Source organism: Sipha flava, unplaced genomic scaffold, assembly GCF_003268045.1.
Source record: "Sipha flava isolate LNK unplaced genomic scaffold, YSA_version1 218_pilon_pilon, whole genome shotgun sequence".
NCBI lineage: Eukaryota > Metazoa > Arthropoda > Insecta > Hemiptera > Aphididae > Sipha > Sipha flava.
In genome coordinates, this window is record NW_020272845.1 from 371,641 (window position 1) to 387,620 (window position 15,980).

The following is a 15,980-nucleotide window of genomic DNA, read 5'->3' on the forward strand; positions in this document are numbered from 1 at the left end:
GATGCTTATCAATGGGTATTCCCTACTTTTATTATAAAATATTATAAAAGTAAGAATTAAACTAAAAATTCAATATTTTAAGAATAAATGAAATGGATAGTTTTTATGAAACCCGATATTTTTTATTTTAAGTATAGGTTCCGGTTCGATTTCGGTTATTTCAAAATTTAAAAATTCGGTTCCGGTTCTTAATATTTTAGGGGTTTTTGGGTTTCAGAACTGGTTCTTTTCGGTTCGGTTCCAGTCCCCGCGCTACCGTTACGAGCTGAAGAAATTGATACCTATAACTTCACGTATTTTGTATTCATGACCTTTCCCTATATATTTTTTTTATTTTAATTTTATTTAAAGTACAATAAATAAATTCTAAAAGTATGTAACAGAAAAATAAAATAAAAAAAAAATGAACAATAAAGAAAGCTTTGTTAAGCTGTATTTTATTTATTACCACAATACAATACCATGGGTGTGTATTAAATACTTCTCTCATCTATGTTTATGTTTGAAAAGTAATAATTATTAGGTGTGTTATACCTTTACTTTATAAGATTATTCGAAAAAAATTAATTTTTATACTTCCTATTGTTGTGATTACAACACTTTTGATATAAAAGATGACTATAGTGACATTCTTCAGTATTTTATCAACTTTCAAAATGAAAAAATTGCTCTGAAATTAATTTTGGCTAATGACTATATTCGTGTTTGGTGAAACCAGATTTAAAACTATTTTTGAGCTATATTTTAATATAATTTATAATATTTATATAATATATTACTATATTATATTATTAGTTGACTCTTGAGTTTATTCAAAATTTATATCCCTTTAATGGATAGTTAAAATGTTCATTACCGTCAGAAAGTGTTTAAAGTTAAAGCCTCGATAGCCTATGTTGAGCCCAGATAAATATTTTTTTATTTAGATAAAAACAGTAAACAAAAATCTATCTGAATAAAGATGAAAAATAATCATCATTTATCTAGATAAAAAACACATAAATCTTTAAAAAACGATTTTATATTAAATCTACAAAAAAAACCAAAAAAAATTATCAAACCTATCATTAGTAAAACATTTTGTATTCGTTTGAGGCGTTTGAAATGTGTCTCAATTTTAAAGTGTTTTATTTTTTTAAAATTAAAAAATATAAGTAAAAATTTATTTATATACACTTATTTCTAAATCTCATTTAAGCGTTGATGCTTTCCGGTGTAAGACCGATCGTACTAAAAAAACAAGCACCGAAAATAGGTGACTCATATTTCAGTTCTTTTTAAAATAAACCAAATAACATATTTTGGTATTTAAAATGCGTTTTTCTTATTTTTATTTTTATCAAGGTTATTAATTGAAGTTCAAATAAATATAAAAAATAGAAATAAAGATATATTGAGCGCAACAAAAGAAAACTGTGATGACTCAGATCATAGGCGTGCGCACTGAGGCAGCAAGGTGTGCTCTTGCTGCCCCTGGACGGTTTGAATATATTTGTAAGGGCCGAACTAGTCCAAGCTGGGCCACCACACCAGTAATTCTTAATACAAAATGAGTTGGTTATCCAAAAAGTGTATTGCTACCAAGCTAATCTTTTCTGTGTTTAGACTTTAAATAGGCTTTGAAGTTTAAATTTGAGCTTAAAAATGTTAACTTAATACTCATGTATGGGCCGGTAAAAATATTCGCTGCTCCCGACTTGAAATTCTACGCAAACCTGTGACTCAGGTTATTATAATCTATAAATTGTTAACATAAATATTACGAGTAATAAATATTTGACTACATGATTGTACATATTGTTTTTATTCAACAGTTATTGTGAAATATGAATTTCAATTTAAATTACCTTTATTATGTATTTCTTTTTAACAGTCGGTATTATTTCCAAAGACTGAAAATAATGTTAGCCGTTGGTACCAAAATTATTATTTATTCCGTTTTAAATTAAAATATGAAGTTAGCAGAACATTCATAATTCATCAATGAGGATATACATCTACTTGTAATTATTATTTAATAAGTAATAATTATTATAAAAATTAATTATTAGATAGAAAATTTAAAAACATACCTTTAAATGACAATTTCCAGTTCAATTAATCTGGCATTGTATGACTTTTAAACAAAGTAGTATTTATTGAATTATTTTTTTCTGTAGAAGACTTAGCTACCAAAAAACATTTCATATTTTATATTGTAACTGATTTAATTACGGACAACAGTAGCATGACGGAATGATGAACATAGTGATGCACAACGATATCGTATTTCGATAACGATATCGAAAATCGATACCAATTCGTTGAAATTTGAAATTTCCATTTTCTATTAAATAAAGTAGGTATTTGTAATGTAAGTGAATCAATTTCAAATAACGATTAAATATAAGCGATGAGCAATACGATCTCTTATTTAGTAAAGCTGTTCAAGACGTTACCAAAAAAAGAAATTGGTTATCCCCAGACGGTCAAGCAACTACTTTTATTGAAACCATATTTAAAAGAAAAATATAGGCCATATTACGTAACGATATGAAGAACTATAATAGTACTTTATGAACAATAAACATTTTTGGTAGTTTCTTTTTGTCGGGGACCAGTACGTCGTGAAGGTGCTCCGACTAGAGCTTTGTACGGTCTGGTCTAGACCGGTCCGGTTCGGACCGGACCGGACGCTTATTACCAAAGTGTACATGGTCTCGGCACTAGGTATAAAATAAATCATTTTCATGTTCAAAATTTTATATTCAACCGATATTTTGATAACATAATTATTATTAATAATAAAATTATACATAGACAAATAAATAATATTCAATAATATTACATTTTAGCTGTGCTTGGTCATTTTACACAATAAATACGTATTTATATTTCTATTGCTTATAGGATATAATATCCAATTTCAAACACATTCTGAGATAATGTGTTTGACTGAAGTTGGTAGCCGTATGTTTGACATGTTTTTAGTGGCTCTTTTTCCGTAAGATAGATATGTGTATAGTATGTATGACTTATTCTGGGCGATTTAATACAATTGCATCTCTCTTCATTAAAGGGATTTAAAGATATTTTATTTTTTTGTTATTCTTTTGATTTAATTTAATTTAATTTTTTGTTCATTGATAACCATTCATTTTACCATTTATATTTAAATCGGTTGTAGATAATTTTGTCTTTGTCTGACTTTGATTTTTTAGTTTCTTGATTTGGGCTGTTTGATTTTATTTGGCTAGTATATCCACAAATAGAATTATACATAGACAATATGAATATGAATTTCTACAATTTATTATTACCAAATAATTGTTTTATACTTATGATAGACAATAAGTTACTAATAGTTAAAATGTAATTATCGTATTGGGCTTAGCTAATTTAAATAAACCTTCAGCTTTAGAATGTGTTTTTATCTATAGTATAATACAATAATTAGTAGAAATTATAAAATGAATAAATACAAACAATATAAATAATTAATTAATTGCTTAATTTGCATCAAATATTAAAATTATCACGTTATACTACGCTGCATATATTTTCGATTTAAATTTACACAATTGAGAAATAAGTCAGTAGCTCGAATAAAGGAAGTCAATAATTGTATTAATTATTAATTGTATGGAAATTTAAAAAATTCCGATAATTAATATTATTTATACCAATAAATTAGTTATATTTAAAATTTGTAAGTTCATGGTTTGTTTTTGTGACCATTCAATTAATAACAATATTTTTTTTTACGCGTACATGTAACATATTATACTTCTTTATGTATAATATCTCTAAACATCAGTTTATTTTTAATATCATAATTTAGGAATAATTGTATTTTATTTAGTTATATCAAACAACATGCAGGTTCCTAGCCCGAAGACTTAACTTCTGTCTTATCCAGACACATGTTGTGTGCACGCTTCTATGATTAAATGTTAATAGTAAATGTATCTCTTTATGTTAACACTAGTATCCACCATTTATGTTGTGTGTACGATTTTATTTGAGACTTTTAGTGAGCAATCGCATTCTTTATCGCTCATGATCAATTGAGGGATGGTATTATAAAACGTATTATGTCCAAGTTTCCAACGGGACAAGTATTTGTTAAAGCAATAATTGATATTATTTATATATTAGCTAATAAATGTTTCTTTGGACTTTTAGATTTTAGATAATTTTTAGATTAAGAGCAATCTCTAAGAACTTAAAAGTTAGGATGTACTTAACTTTCTTAAGGCCAATTGTCCTGTATGGAGCAGAAATATGACTTCTGAGAAAGACTGAAGAACGAAGGATAGCAGTGTTTGAGAGAAAAGTATTCAGGAAATATTATAGCGCATACATTGATGTTCTCACAAATTAATGGAGGAAATTATACAATGATGAACTGCAATCCCTTTTTCAGCGACCGAATATACTGAAAGAGATAAAAAAAAGAAGGCTGGTTTGGGCAGTACATGCCTGGAGGAAGCATGATTCACTAATAAGAAGAGTAATAGAGGAAAACCCAGTAGGAAGGAGACCTCTTAGAAGACCACGTTTAAGATGGGAGGATTGTATTAAGAGAGAAACTGAAACAGTAAAGCCGGAGAGTCATTGGCAGGAAGTAGCAGAAGATAGAGATAGATGACAGTATGTTTATCTAGAGGTATGGTCTTGATTGGCTGAAACCAAGGAAAAAGAAGAAAGAAGAAGATAATTTATTTTAATATAAATATACAAATGTACGGATAACTAACAATTAAGCATGACAAGTAGAAAAAGTCATTATTTTAAATAAACGTATCAGTATATTTTGTTTCAAAATATTTTATTAGTTGCCAATAGATATTAGTTGTTTTGAATAGCGTGGTGAAGTTTATTGATTGGCTGCCGACTGGCCAACTCCGGAAATTTTCCATTGAGCGAGATTTTAGCAATGTGGATTGTGGAGCGCTATGTTATAATTCTTGAAACTGTTGACATCAAAAACGTGACTCCTTTAAATAATTGCTCATATGGTTAGATATAAAAGTAATTAACTGAAATCCTAAAAAATATAAACGGATATTGTCCATGTTAAGGGGATTCAACGTAAATATTTTAGAGACGGCGTTATTCTTTAACGACATTATCAATATCCCCTCTCTTATCATGTAAAATTGTATGGTAATTATTCGAAATTTAAATATATGCTATGTCTGCTTTTAGAATATGGAGTGAAAAAAAATTAAAGATTAAATCATTTTACTGGTACTAATTAACTATTTTAATCTATTTACTGGCGGGTATGCTGCTGAATGCTAAATCTAAGGGTCTTGGTAATTTAATCATGTATCATATTTTCTTAAATGTTATATTTTAAAATGTGAATTTTCTTATTTTACAATACAATACACTATTACCGAAAATAATAACTGATTTGAAATTGTCTTCAAATCTTCATCTAATCATAATTAAACATATTAAAACATATAAAATAATAATTTAAACATGTAAAATTATATTCATATTTATTGCAATTATCTTTCCAATTAAAAATTTTCATCTTGTGAGGTGAACGAAAAAAATCGATCTTCTCGTAAACTGAATTAAAATACATATAGTCATTGTTCCGACCCTATTGTGCCTACATGGAAAAGCGCTGAAGACAAATATTACCACAAAGGCACTGAGCGAGAAAAGGACAAATTAACGTAGTCTACGGAAAATATATCGGGTCACATATGACCCGTTAGGTCAATGTTTCTCTTTGTTTCTCTTTTTTGTCACTCTTTAAAATCACGGAACACCGAACAATAATATTTTTTAATGCGAAATCCCTTAGAATATTATCTTCAAAAAAAGAAGATACACAAAACATGACGATAAATTGTAACATTAGCAATACTCTAAAATACAAAATAAATCAAAATGTAATTAAATTATTTATTTAGGAGATATCATAGCCAAGCGCGTCCACTGGATAAAATCTCACCCAGGGCAAGTTTAAAATTTTAAGGGCCAAAACAACGTGTATCTAAAAATATATGAGAACAAAATCAAATACCATAGAAATTGATGCTCGGGAGAATTTATAGTTTTAGGCGATATGCATATGTAAACATTATAAACTAATATATTTGTTCAAAATTATATATTTTAAATTATCTAGAAATATAATAAATTTTACTAAACGTCATAAATGTATCTCAATAAAATGATGTTACAATTAATATGTGTGGTGTTAAATTAACAATAGTTTTGAAATAAAAATTTCCAGTAGGAGCAATGGCCCCTTTGCCACCCTTTGTGGGGGGTATGATCATAGCATTCAAAAAGTAACGTTATATTTGATTTTAATAACAGGAAAAATAATAATAAAATTAAACCATGAATCATAATGATAATCATAATCATAATCAGATGGATGTGTTTGAATGTGACAGCATATTTTATGGAGTAATGAAAGTCTTAGTGTCGGCGTCAAATTCAACCGATTTCGATGTTTAATCTAGGTTGCCATGACTGCCGAGAAGCTACTTAAGTACATCGAAGAAAAAAGAAGAAAGACTTTCAATGCCTTTTTTACTTAACATTTCGTATTCGCATTGCACTGCACAACGTCGAGTCACTCGAACAAAACGCATAGTACCTACTATCGTAAGGCACGGTCGACGGTCGTATTGAAACAAAACCATCATGTGATCTGTTAGAATTACGCGAGAACGTACTAAATGTTCGTTATCGACGGTTGTTTTCTGACATTTCTTAAATTTAGTGTGGCCAGAATTTGCTATACCTACACTGGCACATCATATTTAATGATATTTTTTTTTTTTTATGTAACGCTCATATGGGAATAAAAATAAGTATATCCTTGTGTGATTTTTAATATTTATTAGCTAATACAAAGATAAATTATTATTTTATACAACTATACCGATTAGATAACTATAATATAATGATATTGCGAACAATATTATTATTAAATAATACAATATTAAATGTTATTATCTCTCAGGTTTTATTAAACGGGACAAACTGAATGGTCGGCCAGGACACGCCTTTAAAACTTGGACTGTTAAACCGGGACGAATGACAAGCCTATTTATATTGTACGCACTGTGGACTATACTCGTATATATATTTTTTAAAGTAAATTTCACAGTGTAATCGACTATTATGTATTATTAAAATATAATAATATTTAATAAATGTGCATGCCCGACACGACTTTTGCTCACTATCCACCTCTGATCTTCGGTTATTTTTTTTTAAGTTAATTTTTTTGAATATTTTTAAAAGAGTACTTTGATTTCGCAGAACCTTTAAGCGATCTCCTCCGGAACACAGTTTAAGAAACACTGCCATAGGTTTGTGACGTTCAGAAAACGCAACAACCGTCGTGTGCCTCACTCTAGGAATTCGATTACGAAGCTAACCAACGGCCATTTAGGAGACACTGAAAAATCGATTGTCTGATCAAAAACAATATTATCTCGACCTCGGCACCATGGTGTTATCAGTAGTCCTATATTGGCGTTGAAAACGTATCATTCGCGCAGGAAGATTACATCCCTGTCGACGAATCGTTCACGGGCGTTCGATTCGCCCGCACCGCGTTTGGTGTCCCGTAATTGACCGCACGTCCTGAAATCACGCACAATCGCCACGGCAACAACATGTACTGCCTCCAATGGCTGATACCTGTCCTGCTCATACCGAAACCGTTGAACCCCGCGCTGCTGCAGACGCATGTCATGTTCATGGTGCTTTACTTGACCGGGTTCTTCCTAGAGCGGAAACCGTGCACCATATGCAGCATAGTGTTTCTGGTAGCCGTGTTCCTGATATGTTACAGCGGCTACGGCAATTGTATATTCTTCAGCAGCAACTGCGATTCCGTGCAGTGTGACAACGGCTAAACGACCGCTGCTTACGTTCGACGACACCGCAAGAACCGACGCCGCGCCAATACCAAACTCAAACAGATACACCACTAGTATTTAGGAATTTTTTTATTCTCTATTTTTCATTTTTTTTATGAAATCAAATATACATTACAGTTGACCAACATTTAAATTAAGTCAACAACATGTACAACTCAAATGTTTTGCCACATTTCATCCATGTATCTTGTTACAAATGATTTTTGCCACTTTTTAATATTTGGTTTATTAAAATACAGACTTGTAAATACAATATTTTGTTATTCACTTTTTTTTTTTTTTTTTTAATAGCTAGTGTACCTAACTAACAGCAGATATTTTTAGTTTATTTTATTGGAATTAAATTCATATTAGTTTCATAATATTCAACTATGATTATAAGATTGATGTGTTGATTACTTTAATATAATCTCGTTTTTAACAAACTATGATATTTATGGTGTTTCATGAAATATAATTCACATTGTCATACTAATTTAATATTTTTAAATTCATGAAAAATATCTAAAAAAAAATGTTTAAACTGGTACATAGTCTTAATATGAAATAAAATATTTTAGAGAAATATCTAAAATAATAAGCATTTAAAATGTACAGTATCTTTACTTTATTTTAACATTAATATATTTTATTTCTAGGGTCATGCTAATATATTGTGCCATATGTCATACTTGTCAAATGATAGTGTTGGGTAGTAATGTAATGGAAAATAACGTGTTTCTGTAACACCATTACTTTTATAGTAATGCGTTACATAATTTCATTACAACTTTTACTATGTAACAATAATGTAATGTAAATTATTTTTTATAAGCAATTTATTTGATATAATGGGTTATAAATAGGTACCTATCCACAATCCAATAAATTTTTCAATAAAAATTTATTGATTCTGTATTATATTTAAAAATATAAAGATTATACTGACAAATGTATATATACAATTATTTTTCAATTTTAACTTAAAGTAATGTAGTTACTCTTTTCTTGAAAAGTAAAGTAATTTAATTACAACTTTATTTGAGTAATGTTAAACGTAATTTTATTACATTTAAGTAATGAAAATGAGTGAAGTAACTTATTACTTTTTTAAAGTAACTAACCCAACATTGTCAAATTAATAGTTCAAACCATTAAAATACACAGTTGTTAGAGAAACAGTGCATTTTACTTTCCTATTTATGTCTAGGACAATATATATATCCCTGGGCATATGTATCAGTGTGGATACTTGATAACATAGAGTAATATCTGATTTATTTTTTAATACTCAATAATGGTTTTTAGAAACTATTTATCTTAATGATTTTACCTGATCGTAAAATTTTATTTTATCAAAATAATATTGAATTTTAAATAAGAGAAAACCTTAGTTTCTAACTCTATTACCATAAATTTTTTTTCCCCCGATTAACTAGCCTCTGCTCAATAAAAACATTTAAAATTATTATTTAGGTAAATAAAACATTAATTTTTGTGTATAATTATTAGAACATTTTATACTTTATTTATCTTCATAGGCATACTTATTTAAACAAAATTTTAATTTATATTTAAGTTTAATAATATTATTATGTTTATTTAAGAATTATTATAATAACAAATAAAGATCTATAGAACTTCTTGAAAACATTGAGAATATAAAAAAAAAAAATGTTTTTAATTTTATGTATAAATGTGATTATTATTATATTGTATTATAATTAACATTTAAATGTCAAATTGGTAATAATATTGTTAAAATCTCAAAAAAAAAAATATGAAGAATAAGATACTCATAATTGTACCTATACAATTTTAGATTTAGATAATAATTTTAAATCTTGCAATTTAAATAAGTATAGCATACTGAGTACATTAAGGGTCTAAGTATAAAAATTAAGTTTTCCTAGTAATTAAATAACATTTCAAGACTCATTTAATAAAGAAGTTGTTTGATAAATTTATTATACTACAAAAATCAATGTTTTTTAAATTTTTCATTTTCATGTTTATGTTTCAATAAAAAGCCGCCCATTAATACATGGATTATGGTCATGATGGTTTTATATTCAAGGTCAAGCCTGGAGTAAAGGGAGGCAGAAAGGCAGAGGAGGCCATGGCCCCAGGCCCACGATTGATATCAAACAATAGTAGGCTCCTGGTGGATAGTAGGTTTTTTTCGTTTTTTTAACTCTTTTTTTTTTTAGCACGTATAAAAAACAAGTATAAAATAGTATATAGTTTTATGGTTTTGTGTTTAGAGATTAATGTTTTAGAGGTAATTAATACTGATAATATAATTAAAGGATTTGCTTCCCCAAAAAAAAAGAAAAAATTATTTATATAAATAACATTTTTATTGTTTTTATTAAAAAAAAACAAGAAATAAATTTATAAATTAGAATATAATTTTGTTTTTGTCTCTGAAATATATTTATGTATGGGTCATTAATATTTTAATTATGGTTACAGCCCCCTAAAATTGTTTTGCTCCGGGCCCCAAATTATCATAGTCCGAGCTTGTTCAAGATAAAAGGCTAGATATCCAAATAATAAAATAAGCTATCTTATATAATAATTTAGAAGCTTTGCTAGATTAAAATCTATTTATATTTAAAACATTTAAAATTGGATTATTTTTTATTTTATAATTAACTTAAAGTAAAATTCTTTTAAATCTTATAGTCCTCATAAGTGTAACTGTATTTTGCAAGGAAGAGTAATTTAATTTGATTTATCATGCAATTTTTAGGTACGTAGGTATATCTCAAAAAGTAAGTACCCAAGTTTTTATTTTATTGTGAGTGCCAAAAATTATAAAACTAAATACATGTATTTTGGACGCATAATATTATTAGTAAATGGCGTAGGGAAAGTGGCACCCATCGCCCAATGTACGACAGTAAATTGCAGTAGCCCTTCCTTGGCCTTAATTGGCTGGGTTAGTCTGGTCCTCCAGGTTGGGGGCTTAGCACAGAGTTGACAGCTCTGTCTTTTAAAAAATTTTATTGTAATATTACCAACATAAAATAAGCCCAAGATACAGTCACTGGAGGATGCTTTAAATCTAATTATAGCTCTCAAAAACGCCGTAGCAAAAATAGGATTACAGATTAATGTTGATAAAACCAAAATTTTGGAGATTCTCTATAGTGATCCACCACAAAACGAATTTGATTCAATAGCTTTCGAAAAAGTGGAAGAATTCCAATATTTAGGAGCGCTACTTAGTAAAAAAACAATTGGTCAAGGGTGATAAGTGTGAGGATAGCAAAGGCAGAAAAAGCCTATTTTGCACTATCAACATTTTTCGAGTTTAAGGCGCTGTCTAAGCAGACAAAATTAAGATTATATACGGCAATAATAAGACCTACTCTCACTTATGGTTATGAAGTATGGACAACAACAAGTGTGACGAAAAGAAGACTTAGAACCTTCGAAAACAAAATATGGAGAATGATATGTGGACCAGTTCGTGATGCAAGAACAAATTAGTGAAGAAGAAAGTTCAATAAGGAACTACAGGAAGAACTGGGCTTAGCACTAGTTACTAGCTATAAAAAAGGATAAAGATTACAGTGGTTTGAACATATGAGAAAAAGCGAAGAAGAAACCATTAAGGCAGTGATAGAATGGAAACCAGAAAGGAAGAGACCTTGAGGCAGACCAAGGAAGAGATGGCTTGACGTAATAGAAGATGATCTAAAAGCTGTGGGAGTACAAGAATGGAAGGAAATGTGAAGAATATTATTAGTAAAGGTCTTGTGGATTAACACAATTAAATAAAATAAAATAACAATGTTTTTAATATTAGTAAATATACATAAACAATAACAACTTTAATGAATTAATGAAAAAATGGAATAGAGAGACTTTATAATAGTTATTATCACAATATTAATAGTAGGAACAATGATAATTTAGTAAAAAATGTGGCGAAAAAGTGACGGAATAATCTACCGCTACTCTACGCACTGGAAAAGTGTTTATTACATACATAAATAATACATATTTTTAAAAAAAACTAAACATGTTGTTAGCATTTAAATTAAATAAACGCTCGGTCAGGAATATAGGTGTATATTAAACAGAATATAGCTATATATATATAAAAGGTAAAAAGAATAATAAGTTGATCAGCGTCGGTTGCTGCGGAACAGTCACAAATACGTCTGATCACTCGGCTGATTCCGGAAAAAGTGAAAATGCCGACCCGCACGCCGTGCTCGGCGTGCCGGAGCAAAAAGGGGGGAAGGGCTGTGGTACGGTGTGACCAATCTGGACCACACAGTGCCACGGCCTTTACTATAATTAAATATATTAACATTAACCGCTAACAATGTTTTGAGAACAGGTTAAGTCTAAAGTAAGAACCTACCTATTATTCTCAAAATTTAAGTTTTTACTTGGATTTCGAAGAAGTTTCGAAAATACCTAATAATATAAATTAACGATATAAATTAAAATTAGTGAAGTAAGTGGATTCCATTAAATTTATTCTAAAGAAATTAAATTATCTATACCTGACATTTTTGGGTAAGAATACAACTCATTTTATTAAAGCAGTGATGTACACACATCCCTAACACAACAGTTTGGACTCCTCGCAAAAATAAAAAATGAGCTCCTAAAATATTGTTTAGATATATTATTAAAACTTTAATTAAAATGTTGTTATGATACGATAAAAAATAACAATGTTTATTTAATATTACACAATTATTACTTAATGTATAAATAACTAAATTGTATTGAATTATTTTATTTAAATTTTTGCGATCTTCTAGCATATTTCTGGGTAAATTTGTCAATTAACATGTTTGTATCTAAAATGCGCATTCTCTCGTTTTCAATACTCAATACCCTTAAATCTAATAAACTTTTTTGTGCCATAGGTATTTCTAAAAATAATTGTTAATTAGCTTTAAATTAGAGAACGAACGTTTTGCTGTAGCTGATATTACTGGTAGGTATAATAAGAAAAACTTAAAACGATGGCTACTTACAGAACACTTGGTAATATGCAACTATTTTGAACAATCAATAATTCAACTGATTCTTTGACGCTAGAAACTTCTTTTTTATTTTTAAATAGCTCCCTTCTGAATGAAAGTATTTGCTGTACAGTAATTTAATAATTCAATAAATAGACTGTTATATTATTATGTTATATTTTACATATAAGTGAGGTAAGAATTTATACAAAATGTAGTTTTTAGTTTTTATTATTTATTATATATATATATATATATATATATTATATACCTACATCGTATTTGTTTTAACATATATGTATATTACATCAGGTATTTATTTAAAAAAAAAAATCAAGTTTATATTATAAATATTTAGAACATATAACATTTTCAAATAAAATAAAATTTAATTTTGCTCACAACCAAAAAAGTACTAACTATAACAATTACGGAATAAAAAAGCATTTTCATGATTCATGTTTATCTGTTCTTCCTGTCTTTGAGACATAGATGTAATTTTCAGAAGTTTTGAAATTTTTTTTTTTTAATTTCCTTTTTTTAAAACTGGATATAACTTATAAAAGATTTAAAATATATATTTTTTAAATTATTTAATGTACAAAAATATTTAAAAATATAATATACAAAGTAAACTGTCAAAATTATATTAAAATTGTTCTAAAACTACTATCTATATTTAATGGTAAAGATATAGGTACCTACGCATAACAATCTATGTCACACTACATAACTTTGTAGACTTAAAACATAGAGTAATATAACGCTTTATTGTTTATGTTGTTATTGTATTTCCATATGATAAGATAATTATTAAAAATATATTATACGATTATGAACATATTTCGTATAATAGTTTATTATAAACATAAATTAACACTATTTTAATTTGAAAAATCATTAAATTAACTTTAACCAAAGGTCCTAAATTACCGTGGACACCCTGCAACGCGGAGTCTGCAAGCCCTCAGTTATGCCGCTTGATGTACAGTATACAATGGAATAGATTTTTTATTATATTGTGCAAATCAAGATATTGATTGATTATAACACAAAAATTATAAAACACTGCTTTACTGTTTTTTTCTTTCTAGATGATTCTTGGTAAGTTATAATTTATTTATATTTTCAATAAAGTTAACATAATATAATGTTACAAAATATTTTATAGTCATATGTTTTTTTTGAATTTCAAATAATCATAAACGTGTTTATTTTCTTACTCCAAAATGTTTACATGTCATTTATGTTTGTTCCCTTCGCATATGAAGTGATACCAAAGGAGTAGATAAAGATTATTTATTGGGAGGGGATTTGATATATTTAAATAATAATCATTTTTATTATTACCTATATTATATAGAGATCATTATAATGACCATGTAAACAACTTATATTATTAAAAATGAACAACATTTATATATCAAAACCAAAATTTTAAGATATATTATTATATAGTATAATAGTGTATACTGTATACCAGGGATTCTTAACCACTGTGCCGCGGCACACAAGTATGCCGCGAAATTATTCAGGTGTGCCCTATAATTTTTGTAATTTTATAATCTTTTAAGCATAACTAAATATGATAATCAAAATTATAATTTATATTTATGATATTGACTTCAAAATTCCCTTGAAAATAAAAAATGATAAAATGTCCTGATAAAACACCTATAATATTATATGGGATCCTATACTACTCGATACGGGTATTACAAGCAGTTGCGTTGACTTTTACCACATACTAAAATTACTACATAAAAACATAGCCAGTGCTCATTATAATGAAAATTTAGCGCGTTTAATTGTTACGCATTATACTGTATAGGTATTTTGATCAAGAAATATTGTAAGTTAAATTTAAAAATGGATAGATTTTTAAAAAAGCATAAATTAACAGATGACAGTGATGTTAGTGCAAATGACAACAATTTAAATATTAAAATTAATATTAAACAATCAGCTTTAATAAGTGATAAAAGTTAAAATTTAAAAATTAAACGTAAATATGTTGATAATTATTTATGTTTTGGATTTACGTGGAATGATGACATTGATTATCCTTTAACAGTTTGTATCGTTTCAACTGTTTTACTCGTAATAGAGGAATTATGTATAAAACACCAGTCTCAAATGTCAAATTAAATTTTTATTATATATATTATATTAATATAATTATTTTATAGTACATTATATATAATTATGATATAAAGTATATTCATTATTATTTATTTAAGTGTGCTGTGAAAATTTTTAAAATGATCAAGTTTGCCGTTAAGTAAAAAAGGTTGGGAATCCCTGCTGTATACAATGGGAAATATGTTTTTTTTTTTATTATCTTAAGTATTATCACTATTATGTCTAAGGAAAATACAGTATAAAATTTACGGGTACACTTTTAAAATTTAAATTTAAATAAAAAGTGTTCAATAATTTTTCAATCGATTGATTAATAATATTTTAACTTAATCTTGAATAAATTATGTATGTACCTAATTACTAATCACTATAATGACTTCTTTAAATAAGTAAGTTTAATTTCCATATTCCTCTATTTTTAAAACAGTTAATAAAATATTGCACTTAATAAATTAATTTTTCTATAAGTACATTCATTAATTTAATAGGTTATTAATATAAATCTTTAATCAATCATTAATATAAATATCAATCATTAATCAATTGTCCTAAGATAATAATTAATTGTGAAATAATAGAATAATCACGCAGCCCTACAATCGATACAGGTAACATTTTTCTCGGGTTCTTATAAATAAGATACACATATATTTACTATTTTATCGTTATTTTTAAAATTATTTACACATTTTAATCAATATTAAATAGTTTAACTCTAGATACGTACTGAAACTGTTAGTAATTATATGACTTGAAACTGTGTAATGTGTTGGTAATTAATTGTAATTACTAATTTGTAATAGTGTCAATTGAGTTATTTATCATACGTTCTTACTCAATACTTATAATTTATGTTATTATATCATAATATATTATGATATTAAAATATCGTCTATTTATTGAATTTTAAAAATCGTTCTATAAAATATTATTGTGAACTAAAAATTAATTT

General features: G+C 27.3%; 1 protein-coding gene across 1 annotated transcript; it reads left to right on the forward strand.

Annotated features, from left to right (window-relative positions):
• The first annotated feature begins 7,472 nt into the window (after positions 1–7,472).
• LOC112683063 (bladder cancer-associated protein) lies at positions 7,473–8,177 on the forward strand. The gene has a single exon (XM_025553923.1). It carries the CDS (start codon positions 7,644–7,646, stop codon positions 7,884–7,886), a length of 243 nt encoding a protein of 80 aa, XP_025409708.1. The 5' UTR covers positions 7,473–7,643; the 3' UTR covers positions 7,887–8,177.
• The last annotated feature ends 7,803 nt before the right edge of the window (positions 8,178–15,980 follow it).